The sequence below is a fragment of the Stegostoma tigrinum genome, chromosome 22 (assembly GCF_030684315.1).
Source record: "Stegostoma tigrinum isolate sSteTig4 chromosome 22, sSteTig4.hap1, whole genome shotgun sequence".
Lineage (NCBI taxonomy): Eukaryota > Metazoa > Chordata > Chondrichthyes > Orectolobiformes > Stegostomatidae > Stegostoma > Stegostoma tigrinum.
The window spans coordinates 4849926-4863330 of NC_081375.1; the positions used below are offsets into that span (position 1 = coordinate 4849926).

Genomic DNA, 13405 nt, shown 5'->3' on the forward strand with positions numbered 1-13405 from the left:
CTGTCTCTCTCTCTTTTATATGCTCCTCTTTGAGCCAGCTTTTGATCAGCTTTCCATATCTCTGAATGTGCTTCAGTGTCAGTTTGTGTTTGGTAATGCTCCTGTGTTAATCCCAACCCAACTCCTGGTCAGACCTGCTGCTGTGTGTGCTCCGAATCAAAATTCACCAGAATCCAGAATTTGTTTAGCACTTCTTCACTCCTGGGATCACTGGCTGGGCCCAGCATTTATTGCCCTGTCCCTAGTTGCCCCCTTGAGAAGGTGGGGGTGAGCTCCCTTCTTGAACCGCTGCAGTCCATGTGCTGGAGATAGTCTCACAATGTCCTCAGGGAAGGAATTCCAGGATTTTCAAGAGGGATTTGGATATAGAACATGCAGCCAGAGGTACTGAAGGATATGGGGGAGAATCTGGAACGGAATTGGATGATCACCCATGATCATTTTGAAGGGCAGGGTAGGCTGGAAGGGCTGAATGGCCCATCGCTGTTTCTTTCCTTGATGTTTCCATGTTTCTATTCTAACTCGGAGAGGCGAAAGGAGCAGTGTTACATTTCCATGTCGCCTAACTGAGGTCCTGATGAAAGATTTTGATGGACTGCACAGTGAGTCCTGTTATGGGGAAGAGTGAAACCAGAGGCATCAGAGACTCTTTCCAAAATCCAACTGGGAATTCCAGGGAAACCTCCTAACCCAGAGAGTACGGAACCCACTCCCACGGGGCACAGTAACAAGCCCATGAGGGAGTGAAGGGGCACGGTCATGGGTGTTGATGAGGGGAGATGGAGAGGTCAAGGGGGACATTAACACCAGCACAAACTGGTTGGGCTGAAGGGCCTGTCCTTGTGCTATAGAATCCGATGATGCTGTGAGACTGAGTGGGCAGCTTGTGGGAAGTGGTGCTCCCAAGCATCAGCTGCCCACTTCCTTCTGGGAGGGGATGGGGGTGGGGGTGGGGGTGGGGGAGGATGTGGGTTGGAAAGGTGTTGCCTGAGGGGTTCTTGATGCTGGACCTACCCGATGCTCTGTGCGTGTATGTGTGTGTGTGGGTTTGTGTGTGTGTGTGTGTGTGTGTGTGTGTGTGTGTGTGTGTGTGTGTGTGTGTGTGTGTGTGTGCGCGCGCGTGTGTGTGTGTGCGTGTGCATGTGTGTGTGTGCGTGTGTGTGTGTGCACGTGTGTGTGTGCGTGTGTGTGTGTGTGCGTGTGCACGTGTGTGTGCGTGTGTGTGCGTGTGCACGTGTGTGTGTGTGTGCGCGTGCATGTGTGTGTGCGCGCGCGTGTGTGTGCGTGTGTGCGCGTGTGTGTGTGCGTGTGCACGTGTGTGTGTGTGCGCGTGCGTGTGTGTGCGTGTGTGTGTGTGCGTGTGTGTGCGCGTGCGTGTGCGTGTGCGCGTGCGCGTGTGTGTGCACGTGTGTGTGCGTGTGCACGTGTGTGTGTGCGCGTGTGCGTGTGTGTGTGCGCGTGCGTGTGCGTGTGTGCGTGCGCATGCGTGTGTGCGCGTGCGTGTGTGTGTGTGCGTGTGTGAGTGTGTGCGTGCGTGTGCATGCGTGTGCATGTGTGTGTGTGCGTGCGTGTGCATGCGTGTGCGTGTGCGTGTGTGCGTGTGCATGCGTGTGCGTGTGTGTGTGTGTGTGCGCGCGCGCGTGTGTGTGCATGTGTGTGTGTGCGTGTGTGAAGGAAGTGGGCCCAGTGTGCCGGTGAGGAGGACAAACAGAAGACAAAGAAATTTCTGATGAAGGCTCTAGGCCCGAAACGTCAGCTTTCCTGCTCCTCTGATGCTGCTCGGCCTGCTGTGTTCATTCAGCTCCACACCTTGTTATCCCATTTCCTACCTACTAACTTCATTCCGCCCCCTGACCTGCCCGTCCTCCCTGGACTGACCTATCTCCTCCCCACCTACACTCACCTTTACTGGCTCCATCCCTACCTCTTTGACCTGTCTGTCTCCTCTCACCCTATCTTCTCCTCTAGCCATCTTCCATCCGCCTCCCCCCTCTCTCTCCCTGTTTTTTTCAGAATCCCCTTACTCTCCCCCATTTCTGAAGAAGGATCTAGGCCCGAAATGTCAGTTTTCCTGCTCCTCTGACGCTGCTTGGCCTGTTGTGTTCATCCAGCTCCACACCTTGTTATCACAAAGAAACTGCAAACAGTTTCCTTACATGTGAAAGGAATTTGGGATTCTTTCCGGCCTCTAATTTACGGTCCACAATTCCAAAATGAGACTCTACTCCCAGACTGGACAAATTAGCTCTTAGAAACTACACATGCCATTAAAACGATGCAGCAAACACCGTGAGGAGCTGCAAGAAGTTCATTATTGATCGCATTGTTATTCTGTGTTAAAAGAAAAATTCCCCACAGCAATATTGAAAAAGACAATTAAAAGTCCGAAGTATTGGCATTCGCTGTTTAATATTGAGAGTGATAAATATTTTAAAAGGTCTTTGAGAAAGTTAGATAGGTTTAATTTACGTGTAGCTGTCCTGAACAGACTCGAACCCACACCACAGGCTCAGCATTCCGGGAGCTGTCAGAAACAGACTGAACACGGGTCTCATGGTCAGGAGGGCAGGTCGGGGGTAATCACCTACACTCTGAGATAGAATGGGGTATCAGGGAGGGCAATGGAGCAGTAAGGAGGTAAGAGAGCAGTAGGGAGGGCAATGGAGCAGTAGGGAGGGTAATGGATCAGTAGGGAGGGTAATAGAGCAATGGGGAGGGTATTGGAGCAGTAGGGAGGATGATAGAACAGTAGGGAGGGTGATGGAGCAGTAGGGAGTGTAATGGAGCATTAGGGAGGGTAATGGAGCAGTAGGGATGGTAATGGAGCAGCGTGGAGGGTGATGGAGCAGTAGGGAGGGTAACGAAGCAGTAGGGAGGGTAATGGAGCCGTAGGGAGGGTAACGGAGCAGTAGGGAGGGTAATGGAGCAGTAGGGAGGGTAATAGAGCAGTAGGGAGGGTAATGGAGCCGTAGCGAGGGTAATGGAGCAGTAGGGAGGGTAACGGAGCATTAGGGAGGGTAATGGAGCACTAGGGAGGGTAATGGAGCAGTAGGGAGGGTAACGAAGCAGTAGGGAGGGTATTGGAGCCGTAGCGAGGGTAACGAAGCAGTAGGGAGTGTAATGGAGCAGTAGCGAGGGTAATGGAGCAGTAGGGAGGGTAATGGAGCAGTAGGGAGGGTAATGGAGCCGTAGCGAGGGTAATGGAGCAGTAGGGAGGGTAATGGAGCAGTAGGGAGGGTAATGGAGCCGTAGCGAGGGTAATGGAGCAGTAGGGAGGGTAATAGAGCAGTCGGGAGGGTAACGAAGCAGTAGGGAGGGCGATGAGGTATCAGACAGGGTGAGGGTGTTGGGTCCAATGCCTCAGTGTGGGGGCCTGTTGACTCCTTCAGCCTCTACCTTCAAGGGAAGTCCAGGGCTGCAGTTGAACTCAAGCTTCTAGAAGCATCCGTGCAGCAGCAGCAGAAAATCATCAGCTTTGAAACGGCAACAAGATGGAGCTGGCCATTCAGCCCACTCCCCTCCTCTGGTACCTATCCCAGCATCGGTCTGATCGCAGGATTCCTTCCCCCTGTCTATCCTCCTTTCTCCCTCCAGTTACCTCGTGGCACGCTGAGGCTTGTCGGCTCAATGCCTCCCGATTCCCTCGCTGTCCCTGTATCCAGAGATATCCCAGCCATCTCCTGTGTGGTCTCCGACTTTGCAGTTGACCCACATCCCAACATACCCTGATTCACATCACACATTTCCCCCCCACCCCATGTCCCCCACCCCTCTCCCTTTCACATTTACCCCCTGACCTACACTGGCTTCTAGTCCAGCAAGCAAGGACCTGGTCAGAAAACCCTCACCCAGCCTCTGTCATTCCCTTCAAACTTGTCGAATCAAACAGTGCAGGAGAGGTCATTCACTCTGAAGTGCCAGAGTGACACCAGACCTACACTTCCCCCACACCAGGGCCATAGCCTCGAAAGTTATTCCACTTCAACTGCTCATTCACATAGTTTTAATTGTTGGAGAATGTCCCCTCCTCACGTGCCCTCCCAGGAGGTGCATTGCAGACTCCTACCAGCTACTGGGTGAAAATGTTTTCTCACAAATCCTCTAAAATTCTCCAGGATGTCTGCCCATGTCTCAGTCTGGCCTCTTGACCAACTCTGATTCCCATCGCTCTACCATTGGAGCCTGGGCCCCCAGCTCTAGGAATCCCTCCCTAAATTTTCCACCTCGATCCCTCCCCTCAGTAGCTCCTAAAACCTTTCTCTTTCATCAGTGTTCCCAGCACAAAAACCCCCTGAGGTATCGAATCCTATTTAGTAGTCTCTTCCTCCTTTTTTTTGGAGAATCACAGCAGTGTTTGGTACAGGAGGTGGCTATTTGGCGCATTCTGCTTGTACTGGCTCCTCCACTGGGTCTCACTGGATCTCCAGAAGCCAAGGGAATTACAGAGCAGCTAGCCTAATATCTACATTGGAGAAATTGTTGGAGTCTATAATCGAGGATGGAGTAACTGAACACCTCGAAAATTTCCAGTTAACCAGAGACAGCATGGATTCATGATCACCTGACAAACCTTGGTGAATATTTTGAAGAGGTGACGAAGGCAGCAGACGGGGGAATGTCTATGGATACTGATTAGATGGACTTCTGGGAGATAGTAACACTCATAGAATGCTTACAGAATCCCTACAGTCTGGAAACAGGCCATTCAGCCCAACAAGTCCACACTGACCCTCTGAAGAGCATCCCACCCAGACTCACCCCCCTACCCTATCCTTGTAACCCTCTGTTTCCCAAGGTTAATCCCCCTAACCTACACATCCCTGAACACTACGGGCAATTTAGCCTGGCCAATGCACCCTAACCTGCACATCTTTGGAGTGTGGGCTTTAAGAAATGAACCGTTAACCAAGGTCGAAGCCCATGGAATTGAGGGAAGTTATTGACAAAGCTAAGAAACTGGTTGAGTGGCCTGTAATAGAAGGGGATAAAGTACTGGAATGGGTAGGGTGTGATGAGCCGTGTCCCACAGGGGTCTGTGCTGGGGCCTCAATCATTCATACAACTTGGATAAAGGCACAGAGAGTCATATATCCAAATGTGCTGATGACACAAAGTTAGTCAGCATCATAGGCAGTGTCAGCGACAGCATAACATTACACAGGGAATTGATAGACTGGGTAACACTGTGGCACAAAGTAAGCAAGTGTGAGCTTGCCCACCCAAAAAGGATAGATCAGGGCGCAGTCTGTCTGGTAGGAAGTCGATGTCCAAAGAGACTTGGGGGTTCAGGTGCATAGACCTTTAAAATGTTACAAACAGGTGCAGAAAATACTCCAGAAAGCTAATGGAGTGCTGTCCTTTATATCTGGGGGAGAGCAGTTTGAGGATGCAGAAGTTACACTGCAGTTATGCAAAACCCTGGTTAGACCCCACTCAAAGCGCTCTGAGCTGATCTGGGTAGCACAGTTTAGGAAGGGCCCAGACCTGAAACGTCAGCTTTCCTGCTCCTCTGATGCTGCTTGGCCTGCTGTGTTCATCCAGCTCCACACCTTGTTACCTCGGATTCTCCAGCATCGGCAGTTCCCACTGTATCTTAGGGAAGGGTAGATTGGCCTTGGCGGGAGTACAACATGAGTTTATAAGGATGTTGCCTGGACTTTAGGGTTTATGAGGAGACCTTATGCAATTTAGGCCTATTTTCTATAGAATGTAGACGGTTAAGGGGTGATCTGATCAATGGCTCCCAAGATATTAACGTGAAAAGCTAGGCAACACAAAGATGGGTCAGAGATTCTAGATCCAAGGGCATAGTCTGAGATAGACCGTGCAGGAGAGACATTTGGAAGGATTTCTGCACCCAAAGGGCTGGGAGATGTTTGGAACCCTCTTCCACAGATAGCAGTGGATGCTGGGTCTGTTGAAGGCAGAGTTAGGGCACAGATTAGCCACAACCTCATGGGGTAGGCCATTTAGAACAGAGTTGAGGAGAAACTTCTTCACCCAGAGAGTGGTGGATATATGGAATGCTCTGCCCCAGAAGGCAGTGGAGGCCAACCCTCTGGATACTTTCAAGAAAGAGATAGACAGAGCTCTTAAAGATAGTGGAATCAAGGGTTATGGGGATAAGGCAGGAACAGGATACTGATTGTGGGTGATCAGCCGTGATCATAATGAATGGTGATGCTGGCTTGAAGGGCTGAATGGCCTACTCCTGCACCTATTGTCTATTGTCTATAATCTCATGGGGTAGGTTCGAGGGGCCAAATAGTGTGCTCCTGTTCCAGTGGCCCAGTGCGAGTCTGTTGTTCTTTTTACCCCAAGCCATGGCACGTTCTGTTTTGCTGAACCCGACTCCAACACAGCAGCTGCATTGGAGGTGCTATCTGAAGTTGTTGTTGATGTTTATTACACAATATTTAATTGCCTTTCGTTATCGTTGGACCCTCTATCGAACCCTTCACTCAGTGAGTGAGATCCCCTAACGGCAGGCAGTCCCAGCGAAACAAACCACACGCCCCCAAGCACCTCAACATCCCCCCACCCCCACCGCCCCCGGTTACTCACCTCCCCAGAAAAGGCCTGCCCGTTTAACAGATGCTCCGATCCGTGAGTGTCTTCGCTGCCGAAATGGAGGCGGATCTCCTCGAGACGGTAGCTGTAGGTCATCGGGCCCCCAGACACGTTGACCAGGTGCTCCTTATCCAGGCGCAAGGACACATGCCGCCCAGTGTTGTACATCGTCCCACTCACCTGGCAGCGAGCACAAACACACAGAGTCAGGGTGGGGGTGGCACAGAGAGTCAGGGTGGGGGAGGCACAGAGAGTCAGGGTGGGGGGGGGCACAGAGTTAGGGTGGGGGGGGACACAGAGAGTCAGTGTAGAGGGAGGGGGCAATGGGTGGATGGGGCAGAGAGTGGCAGTGTGGGGGGAGGGGGCAGTGGGTGGGGCAGAGAGCGACAGTGTGGGGGGAGGGGGCAGTGGGCGGGACAGAGAGTGGCAGTGTGGGGGGAGGGTCAGTGGGTGGGGCAGAGAGTGGCAGTGTGGGGGGAGGGTCAGTGGGTGGGGCAGAGAGTGGCAGTGTGGGGGGAGTGGGTGGGGCGGAGAGCAGCAGTGTGGGGGGAGGGGGCAGTGGGAGGGGCAGAGAGTGGCAGTGTTGGCAGGGAGGGGACAGTGGGAGGGGCAGAGAGTGGCAGTGTTGGCAGGGAGGGGACAGTGGGAGGGGCAGTGTCGGCGGGGAGGGGGCAGTGGGAGGGGCAGTGTCGGTGGGGAGGGGGCAGTGGGAGGGGCAGTGTTGGCGGGGAGGGGGCAGTGGGAGGGGCAGTGTTGGCGGGGAGGGGGAAGTGGGAGGGGCAGTGTCGGCGGGGAGGGGGCAGTGGGAGGGGCAGTGTCGGCGGGGAGGGGGCAGTGGGAGGGGCAGTGTTGGCAGGGAGGGGACAGTGGGAGGGGCAGTGTTGGCAGGGAGGGGACAGTGGGAGGGGCAGTGTCGGTGGGGAGGGGGCAGTGGGAGGGGCAGTGTCGGCAGGGAGGGGGCAGTGGGAGGGGCAGTGTCGGCGGGGAGGGGGCAGTGGGAGGGGCAGTGTCGGCAGGGAGGGGGCAGTGGGAGGGGCAGTGTCGGCGGGGAGGGGACAGTGGGAGGGGCAGTGTTGGCGGGGAGGGGGCAGTGGGAGGGGCAGTGTCGGCTGGGAGGGGGCAGTGGGAGGGGCAGTGTCGGCGGGGAGGGGGCAGTGGGAGGGGCAGTGTCGGCGGGGAGGGGACAGTGGGAGGGGCAGTGTCGGCGGGGAGGGGGCAGTGGGAGGGGCAGTGTCGGCGGGGAGGGGGCAGTGGGAGGGGCAGTGTCGGCGGGGAGGGGGCAGTGGGAGGGGCAGTGTCGGCGGGGAGGGGGCAGTGGGAGGGGCAGTGTCGGCGGGGAGGGGGCAGTGGGAGGGGCAGTGTTGGCGGGGAGGGGGCAGTGGGAGGGGCAGTGTTGGCAGGGAGGGGGCAGTGGGAGGGGCAGTGTTGGCGGGGAGGGGGCAGTGGGAGGGGCAGTGTTGGCAGGGAGGGTGCAGTGGGAGGGGCAGTGTTGGCAGGGAGGGTGCACTGCCCTGTCCTCACCTCCTGCGATACTTGGCCAACTCAGCTCACTGTGACAATGCAGCACCTCCGTCAGCACTGTCCACATCGACTGGACTCTGAAACTCTCAGCGGGATTTCAATCCCTGACCTTCGGGCTTCAGAGATAAGATCGCGTTACCGAAGCAAACTGACACTTGTCTGTGCATTTCCGGTTTGCAGAGTTCTAATTTCAGAGGCTGATAATGTTGACTCTCCGCATGACTGCCCTTAGGACAGAAACAGTCCCAAGGGAGATCCACAGAATACAATCCTCACCATTTAAGCTGCGCACTGTAATCAGGAAATTGCAAAGTTGGCTAAAAGGGCAAACGCAATATTCATTACAATTGCAGCCAATCTCCAACTGACAGAGTGTGGTATGTTGGACTCTCCCTGTGAGCTGAGTTTAAACACTGACACACTGACGTCTGAAGCAAACAGAGGGGAACAGCTGGAAAAAAAAGGCAAAATACTGCAGATGCTGGAATTCAAAACTGAATATACAGGAGAAACTCTGCAGGTCTCGCAGCGTCTGAACAGAGAGAGTCAACACCTTGAGTCTGACCAGTTTTCTTTGGAGTTTAGACTTGAAATGTTAAGAACATAGAACATAGAACAGTACAGCACAGTACAGGCCCTTCGGCCCACGATGTTGTGCCGACCTATTATCCAACTCTAAGATCAATCTAACCTGCATATCCTACATTTTACTATCCTCCATGTGCCTATCCAAGAGCTACTTAAATGTCCCTAATGTATCTGACCCCACTACCACTGCTGGCAGCACATTCCACACACCCACCACTCTCTGTGTGAAGACCCTACCTCCTGCATCTCCCATATACCTTCCTCCAATCACCTTAAAATTATGCCCCTTTGCAACAGTCAATTCTGGCCTGGGAAAAAGTCTCTGTCTATCCACTCTATCTATGGCTCATCATCTTGTAAACCTCTATCAAGTCACCTCCCATCCTTCTTTGCTCAGCTTTTTGGTATTTCTGAATCACCCTGTCCAGGGACGGTATGGGACACACACCTCTGGAGCAGGTGGGATTTGAACCCACACATCCTGGCCCAGATAAAGGATATTATCACTGCATCACAAAAGCTCCTCTCTGTTCTTCACAGCACAGACTCTGCAAGTGAGGAACATTGCGTTACGAATCAACTGCCTTTTGCAACATTCGTGTTTAAAGCTCCTTGGCTCAACATCAAGTTGCCCGATCTCAGATCCACACAACACAACGCTTCTGCTTTCCCCAATCACACCTCCTCCAGACTCAACCCCCGGTTCTGCCGCGGCACCATCATCCTGTTTATCATTTCATCTCTCCTGTTCCCCTACCCTATTCCGGTCCCTCCTTTCCATTCTTCACCCGCTCTGTGCTCCTTTCCCTAACTCTCAATTTGTTTAAAACCTGTTACAGCCCTGTCAATTTCCAGTTCTGACTTGTTTCGCTCTCCTCAGATACTGCCTGACACACTGAGTGTTGCGAACACCTAAAGCTGGACTCAGACTTCCACCTTCTGTGGTTTTTTGACTGTGTCGGTCTGTTTTATACCTGAGAAATATCACAGGACCACACTGGCAGGAAGGATGCCTTTCGGCCCTCTGTGCTGGTACTGGCTTTTAACCAATGCATCCCATAATCCTTTTCCAGTACACAAACATTTTTTTGTTGCTTTCCAGTACTTATCTAAAGCTGCCTTTCGAGTCAGTTTGCACAGTTTTGTTGGGCAGTGTGTGTCACTGTTATTATTGTCAAAGAGAGCTCCCCTCAGCCCCTGCACAACTCTCTGATCCCCTGGTGACTACCTCTGCTGCCATCGGAAACAATTTCCTAGAATCAACAATAACCAAATGCCTAGGCATTCCCAGTCCCTGGATTCATCTTCCCACAATGTCCTTGTTCTAACGAAGAAAGCCCCTCATCATGAGCACAACTGTTTGATACAATCTCATCTCTGAGAGCCAGGCTTAGGAATGGAGCCACTTATGGAAGACTGAGAGAGACTGCTCACTCTTACTGCTCACACTCAGTCATCACTCTCATTGTACATTCTCTCTGTTCACTCTGATTGTACGCTCTCATTTTTCACTCTTGTTGTACATTCTCATTATTCACTTCTGATGTTTACTGTACCCTATTTTTCAAGAATTTCCTAGATCTGGAAGCATCTTTCCATTCCTTTCAGTTGGAAGGAGAAACTGTGTGATGAGAGGCCACAATTTGTATAACTTACAGTCATTTTGAGGTTTGGACCCCAAAATAACGGCAGAAGGGCCAATTTTGTGAAGGGCTTTCTCTCGGTGGGATGAAACATTCTTCCCAAACACTGACCTAAACTGCAAGTGATCAGGTTTTGTGGTGCTAATGGAAAAATGTTCGATGGGGACAGTGTAGAGGGAGCTTTACTCTGTATCTAACCCCGTGCTGTCCCTGTCCTGGGAGTGTTTAATGGGGGACAGTGTAGAGGGAGCTTTACTCTGTATCTAACCCCGTGCTGTCCCTGTCCTGGGAGTGTTCGATGGGGGACAGTGTAGAGGGAGCTTTACTCTGTATCTAACCCCATGCTGTCCCTGTCCTGGGAGTGTTTGATGGGGGACAGTGTAGAGGGAGCTTCACTCTGTATCTAACCCGTGCTGTCCCTGTCCTGGGGGTGCTTAATGGGGATAGTGTAGAGGAAGCTTTACTCTCTATCTAACCCTGAGCTGTCCCTGTCCTGGGAGTGGTATCAGAGATAATGGGAACTGCAGATGCTGGAGATTCCAAGATAATAAAATGTGAAGCTGGATGAACACAGCAGGCCAAGCAGCATCTCAGGAGCACAAAAGCTGACGTTTCGGGCCTAGACCCTTTATCAGAGTCTGATGAAGGGTCTAGGCCCGAAACGTCAGCTTTTGTGCTCCTGAGATGCTGCTTGGCCTGCTGTGTTCATCCAGCTTCACATTTTATTATCCTGTCCTGGGACTGTTTGATGGGGATAGTGTAGAGGGAGCTTCACTCTGCATCTAACCCCGTGCTGTCCCTGTCCTGGGAGTGTTTGATGGGGGGACTGTGTAAAGGGAGCTTTACTTTGTCTCTAACCCTGTGCTGTCCCTGTCCTGGGAGTGTTTGATGGGGACAGTGTAGAGGGAGCTTCACTCTGTATCTAACCCCGTGCTATCCTGTCCTTGGATTGGCTGATCGGATTTTCTTGAGTAAAGAACATTAAAGCTGATAGTTTTCAGGTCTATGCTGACAGAACAGTGGATTTAAAATGGTTTGAGATGGATTTAAATCAATCTTTTTCAGGGCTATTAAAAGCTGCTTGTTTGATGCTAACCTGCAGCTCCCACTAAGCTGTGACTGTTCCCAGGCTTCAGAATGTGAATTCCTGTCAAAATCAATGAATCATGAAATAAGATTATAATCTGCAATCATGTGCATATGAACATTCATAACTGGTGTTTGAAGTCAGCCTCAGTGTTCCTGTATGTTCAGATTGAGAATCAGGGATTAACCTCACAACAAGCTGCTCAGATCTGCTCCACACACCACTGGCACCTCCCTGCCATTTTTGCAACAATGATAGCTTGCATTTATATAAGGCCTTTAACATCTAGAATCAGCCCAGGGTGCTTCATGAGAATGCTATCTAACAGAATATGTCCCTAAAACACTTCATGTGGTATTAGATCCAATGACCCTTAGCTCACTCAGATAGCTGGGATTTGTAGATAACAAGGTGTGGGGCTGGATGAACACAGCGGGCCAAGCAGCATCCCAGGAGCACAAAAGCTGACGTTTCGGGCCTAGACCCTTCATCAGAAAAGGGGGATGGGGAGAGGGAACTGAAATAAATAGGGAGAGAGGGGGGGGTGAACAGAAGATGGATAGAGGAGCAGATGCATGGAGAGCTGCAGTAGGAGAGAGATCCCCTGAGGTTGGTCCTAAGGGAGGAGGGTAACTTCTTCAGGTTAGGTTTTGAAGGAGGAGACAGAGAGACCAGAGATGGAGAAGGTTTGGTGAGAGTTAGTTTTTTCTTTATTCATTCACGGGATGAGGGTGTTGCCAGCCAGGCAGCATTTACTGCCCATCCCTCATTGCCCAGAGGGCAGCTAAGAGTCAGCCACACTGCTGTGGGTCTGGAGTCACGTGTAGGCCAGACCAGGTAAGGTTGGCAATTTCCTTCCCTAAAGGACATGAGTGATCCAAATGGGCTTTTCTGACAATTGACAATGGATTTGTGGTCATCATTTGATTGTTAATTCCAGATATTTATTGAATTCATTTTCCACCATCTGCTGAGGCGGGATTAGAACCTGGGTCCCCAGGAAATTGTCCGTGTCTGTGGATTAACAGTCCAGCGATAATACCACTAGGCCATCGCCTCCCCTCCAGAGCTCAGGGCCCAAACAACTGATAGCACAGCCATTAGTGTGGTCTGATTAAATTTACAGGAGGGCTAGAGGCTCAAACGAAGAGGGTGACGGAGGGGATATGGGTCTGGGGGAGGACAGAGGGGAGGGGATTACAGAGGGAGGGGCTGGCACCAGGTTTGGCAGCGTTAAAATCAATACTGCTAGAGCGGTGTCTGATGTTGGCCAGGGGAGGGGTGGGGGATGCCTGACTGTAGCTATGAGAAGGTCGAAAGAGATGTGAAGAACTCAGTGATAATGCGAACTGCAGATGCTGGAGAATCCAAGATAATAAAATGTGAGGCTGGATGAACACAGCAGGCCCAGCAGCATCTCAGGAGCACAAAAGCTGACGTTTTGGGCCTAGGCCCGAAACATCAGCTTTTGTGCTCCTGAGATGCTGCTGGGCCTGCTGTGTTCATCCAGCCTCACATTTTATTATCTTGAAGAACTCAATGTTGGCATTTTGGTTTTGGGCACATTCATCACCTCATTCATCTGGCATTCCCTTCTCAATGCCAAACATGATGCCCCTCTGGGCAGAGAGATCGACCTGACATCCTCCATCTCTAACCAGCACAAGTAATTCCGTCTCCAGACTGCTTCAGTACAGGAGCACAGGGAACAGGAAGGTGAGGACAGCACCGAGCTCCAGGCCATACTGCATCGCTCCGTAATATCTAACCTCAGCAGGCAGGTCATTAATCCCCACTCCCTGAGCCCTCCAAAAAAACGCTCAATATCCTTCTCAATTGCAACTCTGTCTCACTCAACCCTCAGTGTGTTTTATGAACAGCCTCCACGGGTTGGGTTGGGGAGCAGGAATCGCGATGGTCAATGACCCTGAGAGAGAGGGGGGCATTTCTGCTCATTTACTTAATGTGAACCAATCAACTCCAACCCATCATTCAA

At 51.9% G+C, this 13405-nt stretch overlaps 1 protein-coding gene across 3 annotated transcripts in view; it reads right to left on the minus strand.

The window, feature by feature from the left end:
* Positions 1 to 13405, minus strand: part of ca10a (carbonic anhydrase Xa) — a 322453-nt gene that overhangs the window by 57012 nt on the left and 252036 nt on the right. For 2 of the 3 annotated variants that reach the window (XM_059653540.1, XM_059653541.1), the window contains exon 4: positions 6565 to 6750. The exons of the other annotated variant lie outside the window; for it this stretch is intronic. In XM_059653540.1, coding sequence (XP_059509523.1) covers positions 6565 to 6750 — 186 coding nt within the window. The remainder of the gene's footprint in view (positions 1 to 6564; positions 6751 to 13405) is intronic. 3 annotated transcript variants of the gene reach the window in all.